The sequence below is a fragment of the Chanodichthys erythropterus genome, chromosome 14 (assembly GCF_024489055.1).
Source record: "Chanodichthys erythropterus isolate Z2021 chromosome 14, ASM2448905v1, whole genome shotgun sequence".
Taxonomy (NCBI): Eukaryota; Metazoa; Chordata; class Actinopteri; order Cypriniformes; family Xenocyprididae; genus Chanodichthys; species Chanodichthys erythropterus.
In genome coordinates, this window is record NC_090234.1 from 45,219,472 (window position 1) to 45,245,697 (window position 26,226).

The 26,226-nt window shown below is 37.0% G+C and overlaps 1 protein-coding gene across 7 annotated transcripts in view; it reads right to left on the reverse strand.

Annotated features, from left to right (window-relative positions):
* Nucleotides 1-26,226, reverse strand: part of kalrna (kalirin RhoGEF kinase a) — a 296,510-nt gene that overhangs the window by 126,436 nt on the left and 143,848 nt on the right. For 6 of the 7 annotated variants that reach the window (XM_067410582.1, XM_067410577.1, XM_067410579.1 and 3 more), the window contains 3 exons: nucleotides 25,987-26,217; nucleotides 16,855-16,977; nucleotides 6,374-6,565 (listed from right to left, as the gene is read on the reverse strand). In XM_067410582.1, coding sequence (XP_067266683.1) covers nucleotides 6,374-6,565; nucleotides 16,855-16,977; nucleotides 25,987-26,217 — 546 coding nt within the window. Of the gene's footprint in view, nucleotides 1-6,373; nucleotides 6,566-11,132; nucleotides 11,154-16,854; nucleotides 16,978-25,986; nucleotides 26,218-26,226 lie in introns of those variants that run through there. The other variant, XM_067410581.1, reaches the window with a different exon arrangement.

Consider the following 26,226-nt stretch of genomic DNA (forward strand, 5'->3'; position numbering starts at 1 on the left):
CCAAAACAAGAACAAAGAAACTGAAACAAGAAAAAAACTTTTTATGGGAGTTATGGAAGGCACTTCTGGTTTGGGGAACGTCCACTCTATCGTAAGGTCGTGATACAAAAAATCCTTAGTTCAGTTTGACTGAATAAGCTGTACATTTTCCTTCATGTTTTATTTTCAGACATCAGAAGAATAACCATGTGACACACTGTAAAACTCAATAAGTTCAGAATACTCAAAACATTTGAGGAAACTTATTACCTCAAAACATTTAAGTTAACTAACTTATTTTTTTTAAGTTAGTAGAACTTAATTTTTTGTGACAAGTGGGGCGGGGCCGAGAGCCATGGAAGTGGAGCAATGCTAGTGTGGTGCACAGGTGTCTCTCATTAACAATCACATCACTGGCATTCCTTCGCTCCCACAGTTCTCAGCCTCGCCCTACTCAAGTACATATAGTTAATTTACATAAACATCACATTCAAATCAAAAAACACATGCTATTATAATTATCAAAGAGACTGTCAATATATACTTGCATGTATATAATCAAACAACATACAGTATATGTGGTCTTAAAAGTTTTGCAGCCCATCCTCAACCTAACCACACGGTCTACTCTTCACCAGAATGGTAACCCTACAAAACTAACATAACAGAACCCCCTGTCAATCCCAACATAACACAACATTAAACACTAACTTATGTCTCCCTATGTTAATCTTATGCAAAAACACACAAAATAACACTTTATTTCAACATTTAGACAGTCTGATGCAAAGCATGCTGGGAATTAGAAATCTGCTGCAACTAAAACAGTTTAGTTTACTTGAAATATGTCAGTGCTGTGAACTCAAAAGTAAAAGAAAGTTTTAAATACTCATAACTGTTAATTTAACTGAACTAATTTGTTTAATTTAAGTTTGTCCAACTCAAACGAATTAAGTATTTTGAGCATTAGGGTTTACAGTGCATGATATCACAAGAATATCTATGGCAAGAGCTCTTTTCAGTTGCTGCATTCTTTTCCTCCAGATTATTTTCTTTTTTCCCTTGTATTCTGCTGTACCAGTATGAAAAAAGACATCCTGTGCATTTGTGATCTGCTCTCCTGATTTACTTTACAATATATCCCATGAATAATTTACTGGAATGCAGAATCTCTCGTTTTTCTCCCCAAATCCTCACGTCTCGTTCCAGGTTTGTTTTTACACAGATGTTTTAAAATGTAATTGTCTCCCCTTTTCACAACTAATCCCTATTAGGAGTGTTTACTGGAATAGTTCTAAAGCAGGTAAATACAATATTTATTGTCTGTCAAAATAACAAATCACTTTGAAATATCACTCTGCTAATGTCACATGTCTGTCTGTTCTTTCACCATGTTCTGTTTGTCACATGTCCTCCTTTGTTTAGTTTTCCCGCCTTTTAGTTTGTTGTCATGGTTTCTGATTTGATTAGTGTTTTTGTTTCAGGTGTCTTGTTTATTATCTCATTAGTTCTTGTATAAGTATTCCTTGGTTTTGTTCACTCTTTGACCTGTTTCTGTTGTTTTTGGATGTTACCTGCCTTCTGATTTATTATTAAACCTTTGAGTTATTTTGGAAACCTTCTTCTCCTGCCTCCTTCCTCCTGTGGTCACATACTGTGATAGCTAAAGTTAATGATTTTTTTTTTTTTTTTTTGATTAAGGCAATGTTACATAATATAGTCATATTACTTTAGTGATATTTAACGCATCCGTAACAAGCTTTGGGGGTTATTCATGGTCTGTTGTAGTAATTTGTTAATGCTTTTAAACTTTTAATTTTCATTTCAACCCTCTGGAGTCTGAGACTGATTTGGGGCTTGGAGAAGGTTTGACATTTGTGCTTTTTTTTCAGTTGTTCATAAACCTATAAATGACAAGTTTCATTACACTGTATTCAGCACAAACTAGGCTACAATGATATGTGAGGAACATGTATGTACATGTTTGTATTTTTGAAGGAATAATGTTTATGTGTGGTTATTGAAAAAACCAACAAAACTTAAGTCACTGAAATAAGGCCAAAAAGTATATTAAATCTGTGTTCACAAGACTTTTGGGTATTGGAGGTTGTAGACTAGAGTTTTTTTCTTCAGAATTATGTAAAAATGATGCTGCCTACTTGTTATAAAACAATATATTGATTTAGTTTTTGTAAGACACTTTTTGTAAAGAAACACAGTATGCGTGGAGGCGTGAATCTGCATGAATAATGGGCCATTCTCACCTGAGAAGACAAAAGAATCACATAATAATGACCTGAGATGATTTGCATATTATTGAGGCCTTTCAGTCAGGTAGGCTGTGAAAAAAACCCTCTGTAATGTCTCCGCTCATCATAAACGGCAATACTGTGAAATATTATTACAATTTAAAATAATGGTTTTCTATTATATTCTTTAAAATATAATGTATTTCTGTGATGCAAAGTGTCTGAACAATTGTTACCTCTATGGCATTTCATATAGGCTTTTAGCCTAAAAGCATGCACATTTGGAGAAATATTGATGGATTCTTATATATTTGTCAATTTTTCTATACTGAGGAGTAATATTTATTGTCATCACTATGAGTGCTGGATATTGTGTTTTCAATTCATACTTGCAGCCGAAGGACGCTCTCTGTGCAAATTTAGTCCACAAATTATTCTAAAGAAGAAGAGGACATTTCAGGAATGGTGTTTTCAATTCATACTTGCAGCCGGAGGGTGCTCTCTGTACACCTTTAGGGCACAAATGTGGTCCTCGCGAACGAGTTCCTTGACGAAGACTGACAAACTGTACTGCTGGATCCATTGTTGGCTAGGTCTTCTGTAACAAACTGCTCCAAGACATGAATGGCTAAGAATCCAAATGCAGTGTTTTAATAGGTAAATTCAAGATCATAATCCAGAAGCTGAATGAAATCATGGCTGATAGTCCAGGCAGTGGGTTATGGGAAACTGAGTCTGTGATTGTGAGGCAGTAGTCCTAGGTGGAAATCATCTAAGATAGATAGATAGCTCCTATGTGTGGTTTCAGCATCCAGACACCTCAGCTCCACCCACGTCCCACCTCTTTGCCCATTTTCACTTATCCAGGAGTGAAGTGCAGTGATGCGCTGCCAAGGTGGTGATGGCTGGCTCCGCAGACTTTGGGCTTCAAAAATGCTCTCCAGAAACCTACGGGTGTCGTCACGGACACTACATCCATATTTTATACAGTCTATGGTATTATCCCATTCATAGAGCGAGCCTTTCACTGATTGTTTACAGTTTAATGGAAGTCACTCTCTTAATTTACGCATGGGGTGTAGGAAAAATGTGGATAGGGCTATTGCCGTTACAATTTCAAAATATAAGCACATTAAATTTAAAAAACAAGTTATTTCTTTATTATTTATCTTGTAAAGAAAGTCATGTACTTATCTATTTAATATTTATACAATGCAGACGAGCAAACAATTTTAAGTTTTCCAGATGGAAATACACACATGAAATAGATATGTGTGGTATCAAGCTATATTATACAACTGTTGAAGTATGAGTGAGTGTTTAAACTGTAGAATTGAGAATATTTTTCCTGTTGAGTTTGTTCTCTGTCTAAACCATTTACAGAGGCTACATTCACTTAATTCTTAAGTGTGTGTGTGTGTGTGTGTGTGTGAGAGTGTGTGTTTCAGACTGAAATGAAGTGTTTCTGGAGTGCTTCTAAACTTGAGCTCATTCAAAGGCTTGTGTAGTGACCTCTGGATGCAGGAGCCTCTTTCAGTAGGACAGTCCAGAAACTCTCCAGGCCAGTGTGAAACATTGTAAAACTTTGGCCAGCAGGAGAACCTCCTTATGCCAAGAACTGCTGATGTTAGTCTGAGCTCACATAATGTTGCTCTTTTCAGTCTCAGCACACACACACACACACACACACACACACACACACACACACACACGTTTGGATTGTGGGGACATTCCGTAGGCGTAATGGTTTTCATACTGTACAAACCATATTTTATATCACCCTACAGTACCCCTACCCCTGAATACTTAGGACCATGTGATATTTCAGTTTTTCTTTTTTAATAAATCTGCAAAAATGTCAACAATTCTGTGTTTTTCTGTCAATATGGGGTGCTGTGTGTACATTAATGAGGAAAAAAAATGAACTTAAAATGATTTTAGCAAATGGCTGCAATATAACAATGAGTGAAAAATTTAAGGGGGTCTGAATACTTTCCGTACCCACTGTATTTGAAGATACATGCTACTCCATTTGAAATAATCACAAATCTCCTAAAGAGGCCATATTTGTCACAATTATGTTCTTTTAGTTTCATTTTCATGAACTTTTACTTTGTTTTCTTCTGTTACCCGTTTCCTGTTTCCTTTGTTCAAGTTTCCCGCCACTCATCAGTTTCCATGAACACTCATTAATCATCACAGCTGTTGGTCATTATGCTCATCACCCTTGTGTATTTGAGTTCCTCACTTCCTCTCCCTCATGATCCAGTATTGTTTGTGCATGTCACACTGTTTCGTGTTGTTTGCGCGTTCTATGGATTACCTGCATTTGAGTCATTTAATAAACCTTGTTTTATTTGATCCTTTTGACACATCTTCATCTTTGGACTAAACGTGACTTTTACAAAGTCTTGATTTAAGTCTTGCCATCTTCTAGAATAGGTTTTCATGCTTGAATATTCAAAAAAACGTATTATTTTTCACATAATTATCATTGTTGCAGCATCTTCCCAGTCTGTCAGTAACACTTTTTGTAGTTTTCTGTGTCTATCTCCTTCCGAGGCTCTGATTGGTCAGCTGGACCAGTGTGTTTTGATTGGTCAAGCGCTTCGATTGTGTTTGGAACATGTCACACCCCTTATCATAACTGCTAGATTCAACACACAGAGATTGTATATTATAGGGAGATGAGAGTGTCTGTATTTCTTACCATTGGAGAAAGCGTAATGGCTAACTTAATCACGCACAGCACTTCTTAGCCTATCGTGTAATGGCCTCTGGTCTCCTTCCCTGTGTAACGCTACAGCCGGAGCATTAGCATTATGCCTTTTTGGCTAAATGTTGTAGGCTTGCCTTACAGTGGCTTTGCTCTATACTAACACACCTCAACCAGGCCCCACTCCTTTTTTTTGCATATGCTTGGGTGGGAATCATTTAAATGAGAAATATTGTGACGTGTTTGCTCCTGGAAGAAAACTCAAGACCAAGACATGCTTACAGTTACTGATATAGAGACTTTTAACTGCATAATAGTGACTTTGTGCTTTGCAGACCGTTTCCGTGCTCAAACAGCAATATTACATGCTAAAGAACACATTTTTGGTCTTTTTTTATTTCTCCTCAGGAATTTGAGGAGAAAAATCTGAGACAAAGTCCATACTTAAATGAGAACTCCATTAAATCTATGACGAAACTATGAAAGTGCAAGCATAAGAAATATTTCTTGAACACCAAATCAGCGTATTACAATGCTGATTAGAATTTCTAATCAATTAACACTTTTATTCAGTAAGAATGCCTTAAATCAAAGTTAACAGTAAAGATGTTTCCATTATCATAAATATATATTTATCATGGACTGTATCATGGTTTCCACACACACACAAATTTAAGCAGCATGACATTGATAATAAAAAATAAATGTTTCTTCAGCTCCAAATAAGCATATTAGAATCATTTCTGAAGGACTGCTGAAGAACGCTTTGCCGACACATTGAAATAGTTACTTTAATGTATTTTTTTTTTATGGAATAACAGTAAATGTAGCCTTGGTAAGCATAAGATACTTCTTTGAAAAATATTAACAAAACTCATTTCATAAATATTGAAAACTTACATTAAGCATGTAGTTTTTAATCTTGAAATAAATGTGTGTTTTACAAGATCTTAGTCTCCATAGAGAGAGAGAGAGAGAGACAAATATCAGGACATCAGAGGCAATCGTGAGAAAACCACATTCCTACAATCCCCATACATCAACAAAACTATTGCTCATGGTAGAGCTCCATGAGACAAGCACAGCACCAAACAGCCCCAGTAAGATGGATGGTGCCACTTAACCCTCCAACATATTTACTCTCTCTGTCCTTCTCAAACGCAGGGTGCATGAGGTGATGGATGTAGGGTGATGTCACATTACTGCATAATAAATCACTAATAATCACTGCTATTGACTGCTGCAGCAATGAGCCTTAAACATGTAATGAGTTACGTAATGGCAAAAGCATTTAACTTTTCACACAAGTGTCTGACTGGCAGCTGAGAGGTAAACAGCATGTTCTTCTAGCACATCTGGCACTACTCAGCAAAACCTCCCAGCATTCCTCTGCAATTCACCTGGTATGTGTGTGAGTGAGCAGTCTTACCTCTTTAGTGTGCGTGTGGAAGGAGACGGACATGTCCAGCAGTAGTTTTCTTTGCTCCACTCTCCTAACAAAGTCCTGGATCCTGACCTCCAGGTGTCGCGCTGCCTTATAGATCTCCTCGGGGTCACACTCGCCCGTTTGGGCCAACTGCTCAGCTGCTTCCAGGAGTTTATCTGCATTAGTGTAAGTGTTCTGATCCGGGAGAGAGAAAACATGGTAAAGCAGTCAATGAGTGTTCATTTCATTTAAAATGAAATTTGAGATCCAGATATTGACAAAATATTAGTTCTGTCATCACAACTTTTGGGAGATTGGCATGTTTATGGATATGGCAATGATAATGTATTTGGTCTGTGAGCATGTAAGACATGCTGCTGCACATTTTACACCGTAGCAGATCTATACAGGTGGAGCTGGGGAAGGTGGAGGGTTTCTGAAAACGCGCTGCACACTACTACCAGCAACACACACTAAAGCATTGTTAGCCAATTATGGTCGCAAGTTCCGTCGTTCAACGAAACTGTGTTTCCCGAAACCATAGCATCGCAAAGTTGTGTGCTTGGAACAAGCTCTTGTTAGAAGCATAGTTTCTTGTTTGCATGACATGTGGATTGAATAAATCCTTATCTTGAGCAAAATAGGCAAGCTGACATTCAGTGCAATCTATATAGTTTATTTCAAATCTATACAATGTGTAGCAAGTTGGCTTTTTTTAATTTGCCATGAGATTTACTTGGGAAGCATGAGAGCGCGAGCCAGAGCATGAAAGCGTGAGTCTCACGCCAAATGCGTGAGATTTGGAAACCCTGACCATGATGGTGTTTTGTATTTGTGTATATGACTCTGTACACCTTCTTTATATTAGTATTTCCCTTTGGTAGTAAGGGTAGGTTTAAGGGTGGGTTAATGGATGGGTCAACAGTGTAATTATAAATGTAATTACAGAAATTAATTACAGATGTAATTACATGCAGGTGTTTTAAAAATATAAGTACAATGTAAAAACATGTTTTTACACAATAAGTGCATTGTATCAAATGATTAATTTAAATGTAAGTACATAGTAGTTAAGGCCACTTAATATAAAGTGGAACCAATTACAGTTTTAAACTGTAAAATGCTGTTTTGAAAATATGTTTACATGTTTATTGTATTTTTACAGAATTATTCTGGCAATCACAGCTGCCCGTTTTTTTTTTTATAGAGGATTTATACCAGGCATGTGCCTGAAGCGAAATACCTTATTAGGAAAGGCACGTATAATAGCTTAAAAATGAATAACAAATTCTATACAGAGTGATAGAACAAATATTTGGACACTTCTCGTGTTTGCTGGATAACAGGTGAGCCAGGGGACAGCACAATATTATAGCTATATAAACATAAAAAAAACGCTATGCAATAATGAGTGTGAATGAGTATAAGCTTTATGAATGAAACGAGCCACATTGCCATCTCTGTGTATTTCTCTTAAACAAGAGACTGACAAAAGCAATATCAACAAAGATACTGAATCATATCATGATTTTGTTCAGATTTACATTTTGCATGCATAGTATCCTTTTTTTCAGCAATTTTTAACTTCCATGTTCTCTAATCTGCTTAGTGAAGGTTGTGGATGATTGTCCTGACATAAGATTTTTTTTTTTTTTTTCTCTTTTATTTAACATTTAGTATTATAGTTTTAATTAGAAGACAGTTGAAGAAAAATTGTAATTCTAATAATAAAAATATAAATAAATTTCATGAACTTCCGGCCAAAGCCCCAACCACGCCTGGTTTTATCTGAATACAGATACAAATAATTTTGAGATTGTAACAAATACAGCTACAGATATTGGCTCTGTTGCACACACCTAATTCATACACATATGTCCTATTTAAAGCCTTCAGGGATAAAAAAACAAGGAAATCAGACAATATCCCAATAGAAATGCCAGACCACACAGACCTCAACTAAATGAACAAAAGGATTAATTACTCTTATGGTGGTAAAAACATTTTCCTCACATGTAAAATTGAACACCCATCTTTAGAATGAATGCAGCCGGTTATCCCAGCCTGGCACACATCACATCACCACATTATACTCAGCATGAACCCCATCAGAAGCAGCAGTTATCACGGATTATCACCTTGTGGCCCTAACATAGCCAAAAACAGAGGAATAGTGGCCCACTGGCTGCTGAGACAGGAGCATTTTCACCCCAGTCAACACTGTTCCTCACAGTCAGACATAAGGTAAGATGCTTTACTGAGAGGTCGGCTAATTAACATGAGATAATTATATGTGTATTCACCTGCTGTGACTGAAGAACAAGAACACTTTTACAGCTCCAGAGGGCTTCAATCCTTCATTAAACACACAGTTAAGACATTACATTTGAGTCCTGCTGATACAAAAGTTCAGAGGCATTTTCTCTGTTCTTCATACTTCACACTTGTGTGTTTTAAAATGAAACATGCCATCTACCCTGACTAAGGATATTTCTCTGTATCACTGTGGAATTGCAGCCATGTTTGCAGTCACACATCAGACGTGAACTCAATCTGATTTTGTCGTTATTGAATATAGAAGATCGTGACATCAGTGACCAAAAATCTGAGACAGGAATCTGCCATCAGCTCAGTGGTGACAGCGAACATCAAACACAGAGCAGTCAAGCTACAGACCCATAAATCACATTATGTAAATTATATGAAAGTAACAATGAGCTATAAAAATATGTTTTTAATCCATAAGCTGCTCAGCTATTTGTCTTAATCTAGGGGACATTATTAATAAACAGACCAGGGCCCATTTTCTTATCACTATAGGAGTTCCTATATAAGAGCTCTTAAGAAAATCAGAAGCCGAGAATGTATAGTGACAGTAATTTATTCATTTGTTACCTTTAATATGAAATATGAGCCTCAGCCACATCCATTGAAAACAAACAAACAACAGCTCCTGTATGGTTGTCATGATACTGCTTGACAAAACAACATCCCTCAGGGCTTTTAGTTAAAAAGTGTGCATAGTTGGTAAAATGTTGATGGATTCTCATATGTTTACTGTAAATTTCCGTAGAGAGGAGTAATATTTATTCAATTTTTACCCAAAATGTGAAGATGTAGGCACTATGGAGCATTAAACACTCTCATGTAATATTTGTTTCATTCATACCACAAGCCAGAGAGCACCCTCGTGCAAAAAGTCCACAAATGTGAGACTCAAAAAAATCATAAAACTTACGAAATACCATGAAATCCCTTATATGGTTAAAGGCATCCTGAATCCAATGGAATGTTTTCTTTTTGTTTTGTTTTTTTAAGAAGGGCATTTGATACAAAGTCAAAGAACATGAAGTGAGAAAGTTGATTAAATAAATGAGGGATTAAAAAACAAAACAAAACAAAACAAAACACAAAACAAAACAAAACAAAACAAAACAAAACAAAACAATAAAATAAAATAAAATAAAATAAAATAAAACAAAACAAAAACCTCAGAGTTTTAGAGTTATCCACTTCAGATTTGAAATAGAAGCATGGTCATGCCTGTGGCTTTAGCAACACGGCCAATTACATTTATTTTTTATTTTTTTATAAAGATATTTCATATTAATACATTTCTAATACCTTCAAAATATATTTAAGCCCTTTATAACTTGTTCTTTATGACAATGGTTATTTCTGACTTGATGACAACAAACATATCACCTCTAGGCACTAAAACAAGACATGACTGTCTGGGGTACCATTTAGTTGCTGGCTTTCTGACTGGATTTCTTCTTAATAAAATGATGCACGCAAGAAGATTGTGATCCAAACTGTCTGTGTGCCGATTTGCAGTGAAAAAGAAAAAAAAAGAATATAAAGGAGAAAAAGTTTTTGTTTGCCGAAGCCATGCTTGCTGATGTTATATTGCAGGTCTATGACTCCTCCCCCTGAACCTTTCCTTGTCCTGTATCTTGCTCTCTTATTGGCTGTAGGTCGTCGCCGGTGTTATTTCCAGTCAAAACAAATTTCACACTGCATGACTCTGAATTGCAGACAGGTCCAGATATTATACACAATATTTCTGTTTTTATTCTATATATTTTATCAAATATATATATATATATATATTTTTTTTTTTTTCAAATTATTCCAAGTTTTCCAAATGATTCCAAACTTTTTAATGATTGTGTACACTAAATCTAACAAATACTTAATACAGATTCATATAGATACTAATGAAAATGTTCACATGTACTTTAAGATTATAATCTTAGCTATTCTTTGCATATTTTTGGTTAACATGACTGCACATACAATCCTGAAATATCAGTATTATCATCTTTCTGTGACTTTTTTGATTAGATAAGTTTATTGATGAAGTTAATCTTTGTTTTTCCTGTTGTTTATTTCCTTTTCTTTCTGTAAATACAGTAATCCATAAACTAGTCTAAAGTTATTACAGTAGAACGCATGAGAACTAGCTGACTGTTTTTACCACACGGAGTGATATATTGCTGCTTTAAAGTTCATTAGGGATTTGTTTGGGGTTGAAAATCCATCATAATATGCCGCATTCCTGATTTGATAGTGCACACATGTACATACATTAGACGAATAGTCTCCATTAGAATGTGGCCTGAAAGTGTCTAGAGGCGTTTGTGTCTCATTTCTTCATCTTCTTGGATATCATATGTCTGATAAGCAGATGTCAGGATAACAAAAGCTGCATATGTCTCACTGGTTACCAATAATGGCTGAGCCAAAACAAATCCCTTACGCTTATTTAGACGGAGTCAGATCGTCTCGGGCCCTTCTCATGACACTGAGACTCACGATCTGTCATCCAGACTATTATGGATTATTCATCTCAGGGGATTTATGTGGATGAGAGAGGCATGGTTTAGTGTACAGTGATCTTTATCTCATCTGTGTGCTGTCAGATTACTGCGCAATGTATTTAACATCACTTTGTTTAACAAATATCAGTTGATCCTATTTAAGATGACAAAAAGTGTGACTTTAATTCAAATTTGTCTAGTTTGTACATGACAGCATAGCTAGATTTGAACATGTTGTGAGGAAAATACTCATTGTCATGCTGCTGAGGTGTTGTGAGTGATTGCTAGGGCTTTGCTAGGTTGTTTTGAAAGGGTTTATTACTGGCTCAAAAAAAAAAAAAAAAAAAAAAAAGTTAGTTTAGTTTAGTTTAGGATCCAATTCTCACTATTAACTAGTTGCTTATTAGCATGCATATTACTAGGATATTGGCTGTTTATTTTTACTTATGAAGCACATATTAATGCCTTATTCTTCATTACTTTTGTGTTACTTTTTCTCACCTGGGCTGGACTTGCTTTTTTGTTTTATAAGAACAAAAAAACAAAAGCTCTGTTTTTGGCAAATGTGAAGGCCCTTTTCACAACAAAAGTGAAATGACGCAGAAGAAGAAAGTTCAACACTCTTACTTCAGCAATAAAATATAAAATTAAACACAAATGTGATGTTCATCTAAAGTCATTACGGTTGAATTGGATCATAAAAGGTCAGCAGCAAAGACATTGAGATTAATTACATAAAGTACATTTGTGTTATTTAATATATTTAATTACTGCAGGTTTGCACACGATGCCTCTGCACTTACTCTTGGTTTCTCTAAAGTAACTATAAGTAACTAAGTTTCTATAAGTAACTTTATCTAACTTATTTGAAAAAGTTACTCCGATATTTTGTTGTAAATTTAAAAGTAATGAGTTACTTAAAAAAAGTAATCTGATTACGTAACTCACGTTACTTGTAATGCATTACCCCCAACACTTATTATCACAGCTAAAACAGTTGTGCTGCTTAATAGATTTGTAGAAACCATGATTTATATATTTGTAAAAAACATTTTTTTCCAGGATTCTTTGATGAATAGACAGTTTAAAAGAACAACTTTTATTTAAACGTGCCATCGAACGTTTTTTTACAAGATATAATATAAGTATAAGGTGTCCCCTGAATGTGTCTGTGAAGTTGCAGCTCAAAATACCCCATAGAATTTTTTTAATAAATTTTTTTAACTGCCTATTTTGGAGCATCATTAAATATGAGCCGATTCAGGCTGTGGCCCCTTTAAATCGCGCGCTCTCCGCCCCTACCGACCTCTGACTCTATCATTGCATAAACAAAGTTCACACAGCTAATATAACCCTCAAAATGGATCTTTATAAAGTGTTCGTCATGCAGCATGTCTAATCGTGTAAGTATAGTATTTATTTGGATGTTTACATTTGATTCTGAATGAGTTTGATAGTGCTCCGTGGCTAACGGCTATTGCTACACTGTTGGAGAGATTTATAAAGAATGAAGTTGTGTTTATGAATTATACAGACTGCAAGTGTTTAAAAATGAAAATAGCGATGACTCTTGTCTCCGTTAATACAGTAAGAAACGATGGTAACTTTAACCACATTTAACAGTACATTAGCAACATGCTAAGGAAACATTTAGAAAGACAATTCACAAATATCACTAAAAATATCATGTAATCATGGATCATGTCAGTTATTATCGCTCCATCTGCCATTTTTCACTATTGTTCTTGCTTGCTTACCTAGTCTGATGATTCAGCTGTGCACAGATCCAGACGTTAATATTGGCTGCCCTTGTCTAATGCCTCAATCATGAGCTGGCATATGCAAATATTGGGGATGTACATATTAATGATCCCCACTGTTACGTAACAGTCCGTGTTATGTTGAAATTCACCTGTTCTTCGGAGGTCTTTTAAACAAATGAGATTTACATAAGAAGGAGGAAACAATGGAGTTTGAGACTCACTGTATGTCATTTCCATGTACTGAACTCTTGTTATTCAACTATGCTGAGGTAAATTCAATTTTCAATTCGATGGCACCTTTAAAACAAAAACAAACTTTTGTAACATTATAAAATGTTTAACTTTTGATCAATTTAATGCATACTTGCTGAATAAAAGTATTAATTTCTTGAAAAAAAACTTACTGACCCCAAACTTTTGAACAGTAGTGTACAGTACTGCACATCCCACTTTATGTCAGAGCTCATAAGTTTTTTGTGAAAGGCTAAAATCAATGTCACCCCTGTAGAATATTAATGGTATTTTGACTTTGGGAACCCGAATGTTGCACAACAGAGATTCCTACAAAGGTTGTCCAATCATAACAGAAGTTATTTATATTCAGATTTTAAAAGTCGTAATGTTACAGCAGCAAAAAAACTGAATTTTTAATTTTTTGGGTCAGCGAGAGGTCATGAAACAGTCATGAAAAACTGAATTATGGCTGTTTTTAGGGCTACACAGCTTGACTAATATTATAAGTGGACTAAAAAATATTCAAACAAATGATCCTAATATATTGTACCTGCATTCCATTATATTGCAGTAATAGCCATCAATAAGAAGAATATCAACATATACAGTAATAGTGGTTAAGTTCTTTCTTTTTTCAAAAACACAAGCGAGGCACATCCAATGTGTCAGTTTTCCAATAAAATCAGCATTCAATGATGTCTACTCACCTTTTTTGTCTTGTGTGCAGTGTAGAAACAACAACTAACTAACCCTAACCCTAACTAACCCTAACAACACAAATCTACTGTGAATTTTCACACTTCTACCCTCATTTCTTAAACCTCAAGTTGCTACTTATGAGTACTTAAGGTGAATTACAACACTGAGGCATTTGGTAATTGCTTTATAGTCAAAGCATACAATATCTGAACTCATTGCCCATTCACTAAAGGAAACCATCTGTGAAGCTCATTTGATGGAGCTGCAGTGGGCTGAAAACATTTCCATTAGCCCGGAAGCTTTTGTGTTTGCTGCGCTGCCACCACTGCATATGCTGACATCTTTATTACATTATTTGATAAAATGTCTCAAAAGGGTCGGACACCAAAAAAATCTTCCTGTAATTACCCAGAGGATTGCCTCCTTGTGGCTACTGGGGTTTGTTTGAGATTTGTGCAGTATGGGAAATGCTTCCGATAGAAATGTTTTTATTTGCATGGCAAGAAGTCGCTGCACATGTGTGCTTGTGGAACACACAAGACTCAGTCCTACATGTTTCAGCATCTGAGTCTAATTGTATTGTTAGACTGTGACAAAACTAGGCGCACCATGATAAGCGATAAATCACATTTCTTCCATGTTAATCTGAGTTTTGTTCTAACAAGCCATGACTGCCAACAGCGCTCAGCATAAAAACATTGTGACATTCGATTTTTAGTCTCAGGCTCATACAAAATGTGAAGAGCTATCTGAAATTGCAGCTTCTGGGAGTTTTATATTATCAGGCCACATGGAAATAAAGTCATGTTAGTAGAATGAGTATGAACTTGTCACTAAATTATCCAAGGTTTACAAAGTTCATGACTCTGAATCTTAGAAAGAGGTTTTTGTTTGAGATAATTAACCTTATAAAGCCTACTTATAAAGCAAATTTCTAAGGCCTCTAAACTATCAACATAATCAAAACTTTGCTGAAAAACCTGTTATACACAATCTACCACATCCCTTCTTACATCTGAATGATAGTTTACACTATTTAGTATAAACTGAACTAGTTTATAGGTTTTAGTATAATTGTAAAAACTGCCACCTTCAGGTCATGGTTCACATGTATTTTTTGAAATCTTTACGGATTTTTATAAAGTAAACATGCCTTCTGAGCTTTCTGGCCTCCGATGGACTGCAACACAATTACCACTTTCAAGGCCCAGAAAGGTAGTAAAGACATCGTTAAAATAGTCCTTGTGACTACAGTGGTTCAACGAGAATACTTTTTTCTGACGCTGTTGACGTAGTAAGCACAGTGCAGCGCTTCCAGGTTCTATGTCAGAATGGCAACTCATTATCGGCCGGCTCCTGTGTCAGCATCACACGCATGCATCGTGCTGCTCATGTGAACAGTGTCGGCCAATATTGAGCCGGCATTTTGACATGGAACCTGGAAGCAAGGCACTGTGTTTACTACATGATTAGTGTAGGAAACTGACATGGAAGAGAAGAAATTGTTGAATCACAAGGACTATTTTACCAATGTAATCACTACTTTTCTGTGCCTTGAATGAGGTAACTGTGTTGCAGTCTATCGGAGGCCAGAAGGCTCACAGATTTCATTAAAAATATCTTAATTTGTGTTCCGAAGATGAACAAAGGTCTTACGGGTTTGGAACAACATGAGGGTGAGTACTTAAAGAGTTAGTTCACCCAAAAACGACTTACCCTCATGTCGTTCCACACCCGTAAGACCTTCGTTCCGTGAGGCCTTCATAGGGAGCAATGACATTTCCTCTCTCAAGATCCATAAAGGTACTAAAAACATATTTAAATCAGTTCATGTGAGTGCAGTGGTTCAATATTAATATTATAAAGCGACGAGAATATTTATGGAACGCCAAAAAAAACAAAATAATGACTTATTTAGTAATGATGCTTCATGAAGCATCGGAGCACAAATGAATCAGTGTATTGAATCATGATTCAGATTGCGTGTCAAACTGCCAACGGCTGAAATCACCTGACTTTGGCGCTCTGAACAGCAGATTCGACACATTGATTAATTTGTGCTCCGAAGCTTCCTGAAGCATTGTTTTGAAATCGGCCATCACTAAATAATTCGTTATTTTGTTTTTTTGGTGCTCCAAAAATATTCTCATTGCTTTATAATATTAATATTGAACCACTGTGCTTGACAGAGGAAATGTCATTGCTGGCTATGAAGGCCTCACGGAGCCATCGGATTTCAACTAAAATATCTAAATTTGTGTTCCGAAGATTAATGAAGGCCTTACGGTTGTGGAACGGCATGATGGTAAGTAATAAATGACAAATTTTTGGGTGAACTAACCCTTTAATGACAGAATTTTCATTTTTGGGTGAACTAACCTGTTAATGAATAAGGTAACAATTGATTGATTGATTGATTGATTGATTGATTGATTGATTGATTGATTGATTGATTGATTGATTGATTGATTGATTGATTGATTGATTCATTCATTCATTCATTCATTCACAAAGCAAGTGTTGTATTTATGAATGGGTCATTGAATCAGTGACTCTCTCAATTAGTTCAAAGCTGCAGATTCATTCACTAACAAAACACTGCAGATATGCAAATTATTACGTGTTAACATCAGTAACTGGAAACATTCAGATTTTTTAATAAAGTCATGTAAAAGCAGTTCACTCGCATTGTCGACTTATTGGTCTGCATGTAAACCTGGACAACAGGTTATTTCAATAAGCCGATTTTTGTGAGTTATCAGCGTATTAGTGTACATGTAAATATGTTCACTGTTTGAGAAACCTTTTAATTGGCTGTTTTTGGATGGATATAAGTGAATGATTCAATCTGAAAATAAGTGGTTTAAATAAGACTGATGTGGATTAGTCTGATTGGCTGTGGATGACTGCTTTGACTATATCTGTTTTGGATGAATCTGATTGGAATCTGCAGCTGTCGTCTCACCTGTGCCACCTCCTCAAAGTCATCATGGCGTTTCTGGAGGGCTCTGGCTCTGTGTAGGGATTTGCCCACACCTGTGTGTTTACTGAGGAAAGCCTCTCCGTGATTCTCTATCCAGTCAATCACCTGCAACACACATATAAACACAATCCATTCAGTGCAGGGACAAAACATGACAATACAGAGCTGAAAAAGAGTCTATCAAGTGAGCTTCTGTTTTCACAAGTCCATTCAATTGATGTGACATATAGAGAGCCAGTTATTTAGGAAAACACAAAGATCCGCATGTACACACAGGCTAATACTCAGTGCCTGCTCGCATACTCTCATGGGCATATGAAGGGAGAATGATCAATCAGCATCGGTTTTCTGTCCAACAGTGATTCAATGACTCTTTTTCATCATCCCTAGGGACACAGTGTTGCAAATAACATTTCTCCAGTGACATCTTCAGGTTAGACTGATAGAATTGTGACTTAGGCAACACACTCAAACACTAGAAATCCAGCAATGCTGACAATCTTAAACTAAACTGAGATAATGTTGAAAATATATAAACATGCAGAACAAACTCCCATGTATTTGGCATATGTTTAGATATACAGAACAACAAAACGTTCAGAGGTTTCTATTTAGACTTAAGTTGTCAGATTCAATTCATTTATGTGTCAACTCTGTCTTCTATATTTCTTCCAAAATGCCGTAGAACAAAAGTATAGGGAAAAAAATAATAATTAAATAAAAATGAATGGGCAGGTCACATAACATCATGTTTCCACTGTCCCTTCATGAAAAACATATTCAAAATAACATTTGGTAACATTTTACAATATGGTCCCATTAGTTAACATTATTTAATGAATAATGCAAATAACATTATCTAACAATGAGCAATATATTTGTATTTATTAAAGGCACAATATGTAATTTTCACCACTAGAGGTCACTTATTCAAAACAAAGGCGTAGCTTGATGACACCGTGAATGAGCGTGGAATCATGGGAGGTGTCGTCTTAACCTCCACAGCTGATGGAAAGAAATCCAGCAGTCTTGGGCAGAAATCATGTTCATGGATGAGCAAATGTATTAGTAACGTCAAAGTCCCTTTAAGACAAGTCATTTCACTCTGCGGCCATCTTTGAAACGCCTCTCGGGCATCCTGGGCATCATGCAATCTCTTTGAATGGGAATCATCAAATTCTCCAAAACTGTTCGCCAACCTTACAATTAAATTTCATATTTGAAATCACCAATGAAATCTAACAACAACCGGCTCATAAATTTAGTTTCTAAACACTCAAATCATGACAAAAAAAAAAAAAAAAAAAATTTTCAGGCTGGATCAAGCTAATGCGCATGCTCAGACCTACATGACGCGAGTCTGACTGTTTCTATAGAAACCGGTGATTCTAACGGCCACTGAAGTGACGCGATGACTTTACCAGTCGGCGATTGGCTCTTATTTAGAAGGCGGCATATTGCGCCATATTGCGCGTTACACTTTCTCCCATTCAAAACAATACGAGTGACACGTTTTGTGTTATTCTATAGTCTTTGGTAACGTTAAGGTGGTATGAAGCAGGACTGTTTGAGAGACGTGGGTCTGGAAAATTGTCCCTAAAGTGTATTTGAATAACAAGTCTGGTTTGTGCAATGTACTAAATTTCTTCTAAAACATTTTTAAACAGCATGTTTAAAACTGCTTTAGAATTATTATATATGTAGTTTACATGATTTTTATTAAGAGAGTACATGGAATATTTGTGGCAAAATGCATAAAACTTAAAAAGGCAGAAGTCAATAGGAAACATAAGATTAGTGGGGTATTTCCCCGGAGAAAAATCAGAGAAGCTTGAGACCTGAGTAGAAGTCTCTATTTGTTCTCAATGCTGTATAGGGAAAAACATTAAATAAATCTCATATGTGATTTTTATTTCCTGTAGGTGTATATTTAACTGCACAACATGCTTGTTCTCATAGAGTTAGTTAACTACTGAACCGATACATATCTATAGTTTGATTGATTTTATTTTAGAATCAAACACCAAGCATCTGACCACCTTTTTCTGGTTACAGTCATGGCAACTGTGGTTCTTCTGCTACATTTGCGTGTTTGTAAGTGATTCAATGATAATCAAACATGCAAACAATTGCGTCAGTGAGTTTTTTGTTTTTGCTACATTGATTAAAGCATCCACTGTATGTTCCAAAAAACGGCTTCCTTCTTTCACATGCACATTAACAGAGGCTGATGAGATAAATATAGCCCTGCGTGATGAGTCCATCAGAAGATATGGCTGCTCACAATCTGGAGTTCACAGATGGCACAAGTTACATCCACTCAATCCAAACACCTGTTTGGCCAAATAAATCAACTCATAATTCAATAGCAATCAGGCATTTGTGTTTGACTCCAAAAATCTGTGATGTGTGTGTTTTCATAACTATTGATTATGCTTTGTAATGACTGTTTACATAAAGAACCTCAGAAAATCAAACTTATGATAATAATCAAGTACAAGAAATAATCAAGGAAAAGACATAATAAACTGAGCAGACTAAGTGTTTCGTAAACAGTCAGAACTGCTATTGTAATTTCTCCTGCTTTAGGGGTTGGTGACAAATAAGGGTGTCTGAGATGATGAAAATTAAATATCTTTGAAAAAATGCCAAGTTCTTATAAGGGCAATCTTCATATTCATTTAAGTGCCTTCTTAAAAATGATTTTGAGTCAGTTTATTTTGATTTAACAATTCTTCATTTGGCAGACACTTTTATCCAAAGCGACTTCCACTGATTCCAAAGTATACATATTATTAGTTCATGCATTCCCAGGGAATTAAACCCATGATCTTGGTGTTGCTTGTCCCAGTCATGTTTCATTGTCTTGTTCTGTTTAATTTCTTAATTAAGAAATTAATTACTGGTGCAGTGTGATTCACATTTTACCATCTTTTACACTTTGGACATTTTACACTTTGGACCCACAGCCCAACCGGCCATCAGCCATATCTGCAGTGAAACAGCCAGAGCCCACTGCAGACTCGGAGCCCGAGCCCATCTCAAATCCAGCCAGAGGGATCGCCAGAGGCTATTTTAGTTTCATATTTCCTATGTTTGTTGGGTGAGCTAAATAAAGAGGAGTTTGCTGGTCTACAGTATCCGCTGGTCCCATCCAGTTCCAAGTCATCTTCATCTCTGATGGTTAAGCCCAGTTCCAAATCTTCCCCGTCATCGCTGGATAAACTTAGTTCCAAGTCATCTCTGTCATCGTTGGTTAAGCCAAGTCTCAAGTCGTCTTCGTCTCCACTGGTTCATCCCAGCACCAAGTCTTCTGAAGTATCCTTCATCATCATTGCCTCTGCTCAACTCCAAGCCTCCTTTGTTGTGGATGGTCCCATCCAGGCTCCCTCTCCCTCCTATGCCTGAGGGTTCCTGTTCACCTTGGCCTATGGATCCCTCCACCTCCACCTTTGCTTAATGCTCCTGTCATCCCTCAGGCTCTACTGGAATCCCTCGTCCCTTTGGCTCCACCCTGGTCCATCGTCGACTTCCGAGGCAACATCTAAGTTATCAGCTGCAACTCGACCCTCCAACCCTCTGGCTCTGCCAGGCTCCTCTTTCCCTCCGGGTTCACCATTGTTCTCATCCCCACCATCTCCGTACTGGTCTGCCAAGCCCACATCTCCACCTCGGTCACACTCACCTGTGAGTCTTCACCTCCACCAGCTCCATCTCAATAGATTGTCTCCTTGGTTCTGCCTGGCCTCTCCACACAGGCTCCACCACCTCCCTCCATCGGTTCCACTTCGGGCCTTCATCAGGATTCTACTCAGGGTCATTTTCTTGCTCCTCTTGTCTCTGCTCTGGGTCCACCCATCATCTCCTCCCTGGTTCCTCCCACCATTGATTCCTCTCTGATCATCTTCTCATTGGTGTCTCCCACTGCCTTCTCCTCATCCTCTTTTGGGGCCCCATCACTCCCTCCTTAGTTTGGACTCAGGTTTGCAGCACAAGGACACGCTTTCTGGGGGTAGTGTGGGTGTAATGTCACAGTCATGTCTTGTTAATTTTCATTATTTTGGTCTGTTTAATTTCTAGTCATGGTTTTCTTTGTCACTGTTTTACCTGTGTTCTAGTTCTCATTATAGGCCATGGTTTCTAATTAGTTACACACCTGTTTCTTGTTCTGTTTTGTTCATCATTCAATCTGTGTATTTAAGCCTTACATTTTCTGTGACATTGCTAGTGCCATGCTGTATAGTTTGAGCTACAGAGTTCAAACATTGTGATAATGCAATCACTGTCCCCCATAAAAAGGGGACGGTTATTTAATATTTTTTAAGTAACATAGATCACAATGTTTTTTTTTTTGTTTTTTTTGTTTTTTTTTTGGAAATAATAAAAGATGATCACAAAAACTTAATGAGAACATATATTTGCAATTTCAGCCTTGTAGCAAACCTTTTGACAAAAAAAAAAAAAAGGATAGTTACACCATCTTAAACTTTTTAACTAACTAACTAACCAGCCAAACAAACAAACAAATGCAAAATCATTGATTGATTGGACACAAATGCCACATCATTTACCCTTGGGGGTCTCTCTAATAATTGCATCTGAATGTTGTAAATGATGACATTTTAAAAAAGAAATTTGTCCAACACATTGGTCTAAAATAAATGTCAAGGAAGCATTTTGACCTTTACCAGACAGACACAAGAAAACAAGTATTTCTGTAAGAAAAAGAGTCTGTTAGATGTTTAACGTCAGACTGATACAGAACTCTAACTGCATGGAATGGAAATCTCACGTGTATAAAGAAGGCTGTCTCTCACACGTCCCCCAGTCTCCCCCAACCATGACTCACAATCCGTATTTACTTTATTTATCATGGTTTCCCAGGTGACCGAGTTAAGACCACTTGTGTACTCTGCTGATAACCTTATGACTCACTGGAGACCACAACCAATTCACCGCTAAGCCCAGAAAAAAAAAAGCAAAGATAGTAACACAGAATCACACTGATCTTATCAAAAAAGGGTGTCTGACTGCCACAGATTGAGGCACAGATCATATAAGGAACTCTAGGGAACAGTGTGTTGAATGTACACAGGCACAAGAGTGTTTTTGATAAATACCTCACCTATAAATAAGCATTTCTCTTATGTGGAATAAAAGAGATTTTTTAAAGGGGATGTCTAATGCTATTTCATGCATTCTGACTTATTTACACTGGATTTTAATGCTAAACATGGCCAACGTTTCAAAAAATTAGTTGGACATATGAAGGAGTATTTCTGTGCCAAATACACTCCTTCAGGGTTCATATACATTTCAGAAAGTTTGTATGACATCATAAAGGCTGGAATTCATTGTATGGGCACTTCTCCTGGAAGAGCGCGCGCACATCAACCGGATCGAGAGCAAGAGCACACCCAACAACACTGGATAATTTGTTTGGTTTACGGAAGTTGTTGGCAGTGCTGCACCAACTGCATCAAATGTCTGTGTTTTGTTGGCAATCGGTATGCAAATGCATATAATGTAAACAACACAAATGTATAGACATGTAAACAACTCTTTAACTCCGCCCATGGCATGCCTCCAGGAGCTCGACTGTCTTCGGAAAGAAGCGGTACAGCTGTATCTGTCTTTTATAAATCTGATAAAACTAAAGACTCTTCAGAGATATGAAGGATGCAATACCACTCTATAGTTACTCAAGTTTAACCTGAGATTGGCAGAAACTGTGTGTTATGTACCCTTTAACAGAATGTTGACAGTGAACTGCCATATGAGCTGTCAAGCTCCAAAAAGGACATTTTTCGATACAAATATGACATGTATGTGTATGAGTGTGGGAGGTCTGTTCATTTACTCTAAATAACTCAACCTACTCATTACCTGTATTTAACTACACACTTGAAGACATTTGGCCACATCTCACCCTCCATTACTCAAGAATTGCAAACATTTCAGGGTGAGGCAAACTAACATCACCAAATATGGGGAATAATAACAATCTGTCTCCCAGAAAACATTCAGTATGTTGATATCTCATTCAAATCAATGATCCAAGTTTATCAGAGCCGTATGTTTGTGCTTAAACAGTTTAGCAAGTTCTATTGCATCCACCTGATCAGTGTTTGGAGGGCGAAATCTAACTCCATCAATCAGAGACTGACTTTCATGCATATCAGAAAATCTGTGAGTGATCCTTTAACCAATCAGCATGTCAGATCAACTCTAAACACACATTTAATGCAAGAGGTAAATTAAATTAGTCTACAGAGTCATAAGTCTACAAAGCATATTCATATTCCATCACCTGAATTTCAAACACTTAGATATAAACCTTACCAACTGCACCTGAATGTGTGCAGGCAAACATGAATATTATATCTATGGTTCTATGAAATCGAAAATATATACACTATATTGCCAAAAGTTTTGGGACGCCTGCCTTTACATGCACATAAAATTTTATGACATCCCATTCTTAATCCGTAGGGTTTAATATGGAGTTGGCCCATCCTTTGCAGCTATAACAGCTTCAACTCTTCTGGGAAGGCTTCCCACAAGGTTTAGGAGTGTGTTTATGAGAATTTTTGACCATCTAGAAGTGCATTTGTGAGGTCAGGCACTGATGTTGGACGAGAAGGCCTGGCTCACAGTCTCCGCCTCCACTCTAATTCATCCCAAAGGTGTTCTATCGGGTTGAAGTCAGGACTTTGTGTAGGTCAGTCAAGTTCCTCCACACCAAACTCTCTCATCCATGTCTTTATGGACCTTGCTTTGTGCACTGGTGCACAGTCATTTTGGAACAGGAAGGGGCCATCCCCAAACTGTTCCCACAAAGTTGGGAGCATGAAATTGTCCAAAATGTCTTGATATGCTGAAGCATGAAGAGTTCTTTTCACTGGAACTAAGGGGCCAAGCCCAACCCCTGAAAAACAACCCCACACCATAATCCCTTCTCCACCAAACTTTACACTTGGCACAATGCAGTCAGGCAAGTACCGTTCTCCTGGCATCCGCCAAACCCAGATTGCCAGACAGAGAAGCACGATTCGTCACTCCAGAGAACACGTCTCAACTGCTCTAGAGTCCAGTGCCAGCATGCTTTACACCACTGCATCCGACGCTATGCATTGCACTTGGTGATGTAAGGCTTGGATGCAGCTGCTCGCCATGGAAACCCATTCCATGAAGCTCTCTACACACTGTTCTTGAGCTAATCTGAAGGACACACAAAGTTTGGAGGTCTCTAACTACTGACTCTGCAGAAAGTCACCATGCGCTGACCCCACTCTGTGATTTTACGTGGCCTACCACTTTGTGGCTGAGTTGCTGTTGTTCCCAATTGCTTCCACTTTGTTATAATTCCACTAACAGTTGATTGTGGAATATTTAGTAGTGAGGAAATTTCACAAATGGACTTATTGGCAACCTGTCACGGTACCATGCTTAAATTCACTGAGCTCCTGAGAGCGACCCATTCTTTCACCCATTCTTTCTGTTTGTAGAAGCAATCTGCAAGCCTAGGTGCTTGCTTTTATACACCTGTGGACATGGAAGTGATTGGAACACTTGAATTCAATGATTTTGAGGGGTGTCCCAATACTTTTGGCAATATAGTGTATATATTGATGTTTCATTTTAGATTCTTAAGATCAGTGCAGTTGAATCCACCCATGAGTTTCTGGGTTATCTACATCATTAATAAATGGGGTTTTATAAAGAACTACAGAATGAAAAAAAATTAATAAAACTGATAGTTGTGGTCCTAGATGTTGATTGGCCAATATATCAATAGAGTAACAGCTATGAGGTAAAACACCTATTCAAAAACTACTGTGTATATCACAGATACCATAACGACTATTAACTTGATTTCCAATCCCCCTGACTTTTAAACTGATCACTTTTGAATTTTCTAAAATAATGTTTTAAAGTAATATTTGAAATATTTTTACATAATATTCTTATCGTGCAGTAACTGTTTTTTAAAAGGCAATACATCACTCAGGGCAATGCTAAATTTCCTTGTGAAAAAGTTTAGCATTTAATAATAAAAATAATAATAGTAATTACACATTTGTAATGATGAAGTTACCATTTAGTACATTTAAAATATAAGCTTTAAATGTAATATTGAATAACACATTACAGTTAATTTTATAATCAAGTACGTTACATGTGATTTAGTGTGAAAGTCAACACATCAATAAGTGTACGTATGTAAAGCACACCAACAGATTAGTAGCTTTTTTTTCCAACAATATTTCATTATATGCAAGTACAGTTTTTTTTTTTTTCTTTTAAGAATTGAAGTACTTTAAATATCACTTTATCACTTTGGAGTCAGAAAGTTCAGAGGAGAAAATAAAGAGGATTAAAAATAACCAATATGGTGCTCATCGTCTCTGAAACCGATACAGGAGTTAAGTAATGTCAATTGTATTGTTGACGTTAATGTGTTTTATTGTTCTCTGCCCTGTGTTTGGCCTGTGGCTGGCCTGAATCCAGCCCCCGTTTGGACTCGATTTGGCCTTGTAGCTCTTCAGCTCTTTGGTTCTGGTTCAGATCTTGATTTGGCCGGGTCTGTTGGCTGTTTTGCAGGGCTGACCCTGGCCTGATAAACTCTGAGCTGAATCCAGGCCCAGAGCTGCCACAGACCCGTTTAAAGAGGCTAACGGAGAGATATTAACTGCTCTTCTGGGCACATATCCAACACTAAAAAAATGCTCAAAGAAAAAATCATGCTGTGTATATAACTGTATAACACTACATTTATGGTGAACTGTTGACAAATTTCCTCATTCAACATTCTGCACTTCAAAACTGTGGATGAATTAAAGCACATTTAAGAAAAAAAAACAAAAAAAAAAAACAATTAATTTCATTTGATGCCCTGTTACCCGTACAAAAAGAAGTACCATGGTAAAGTGATGTATTAGATCCATAGTATTTATATCACAGTAGGTAGTGATTACCATATTCATGTAGCTTGGTGTTTACTGTTCATTATATTATAAAACTGCTATCTAAGCATGAAACTAGTTAGGGACACGACCATTCTGTTGGTGAGCGTGTCTGAGAGAGCGTAGACATATGTGTACATTTATCTACCTGTTGGACGTCCTGCTGGAAGACACAGAGCTGCAGTCTCTGATGCAGACGAACTTTACGGTGCTGCCAGATGCTCTCCAGACGTCTCTGGTGATGCAGGACCTCATGGACCACGTCCAAAATACAGTGCACGGCTTTAGAGTAGTTAGCTGTTGCAGTCAGAGACTCTGAGTTACCAGGACTCAACGGCCGCTGAAGAACGTCAAGCAAAGCCTTACCATCCTGACTCACCTGCAGAAA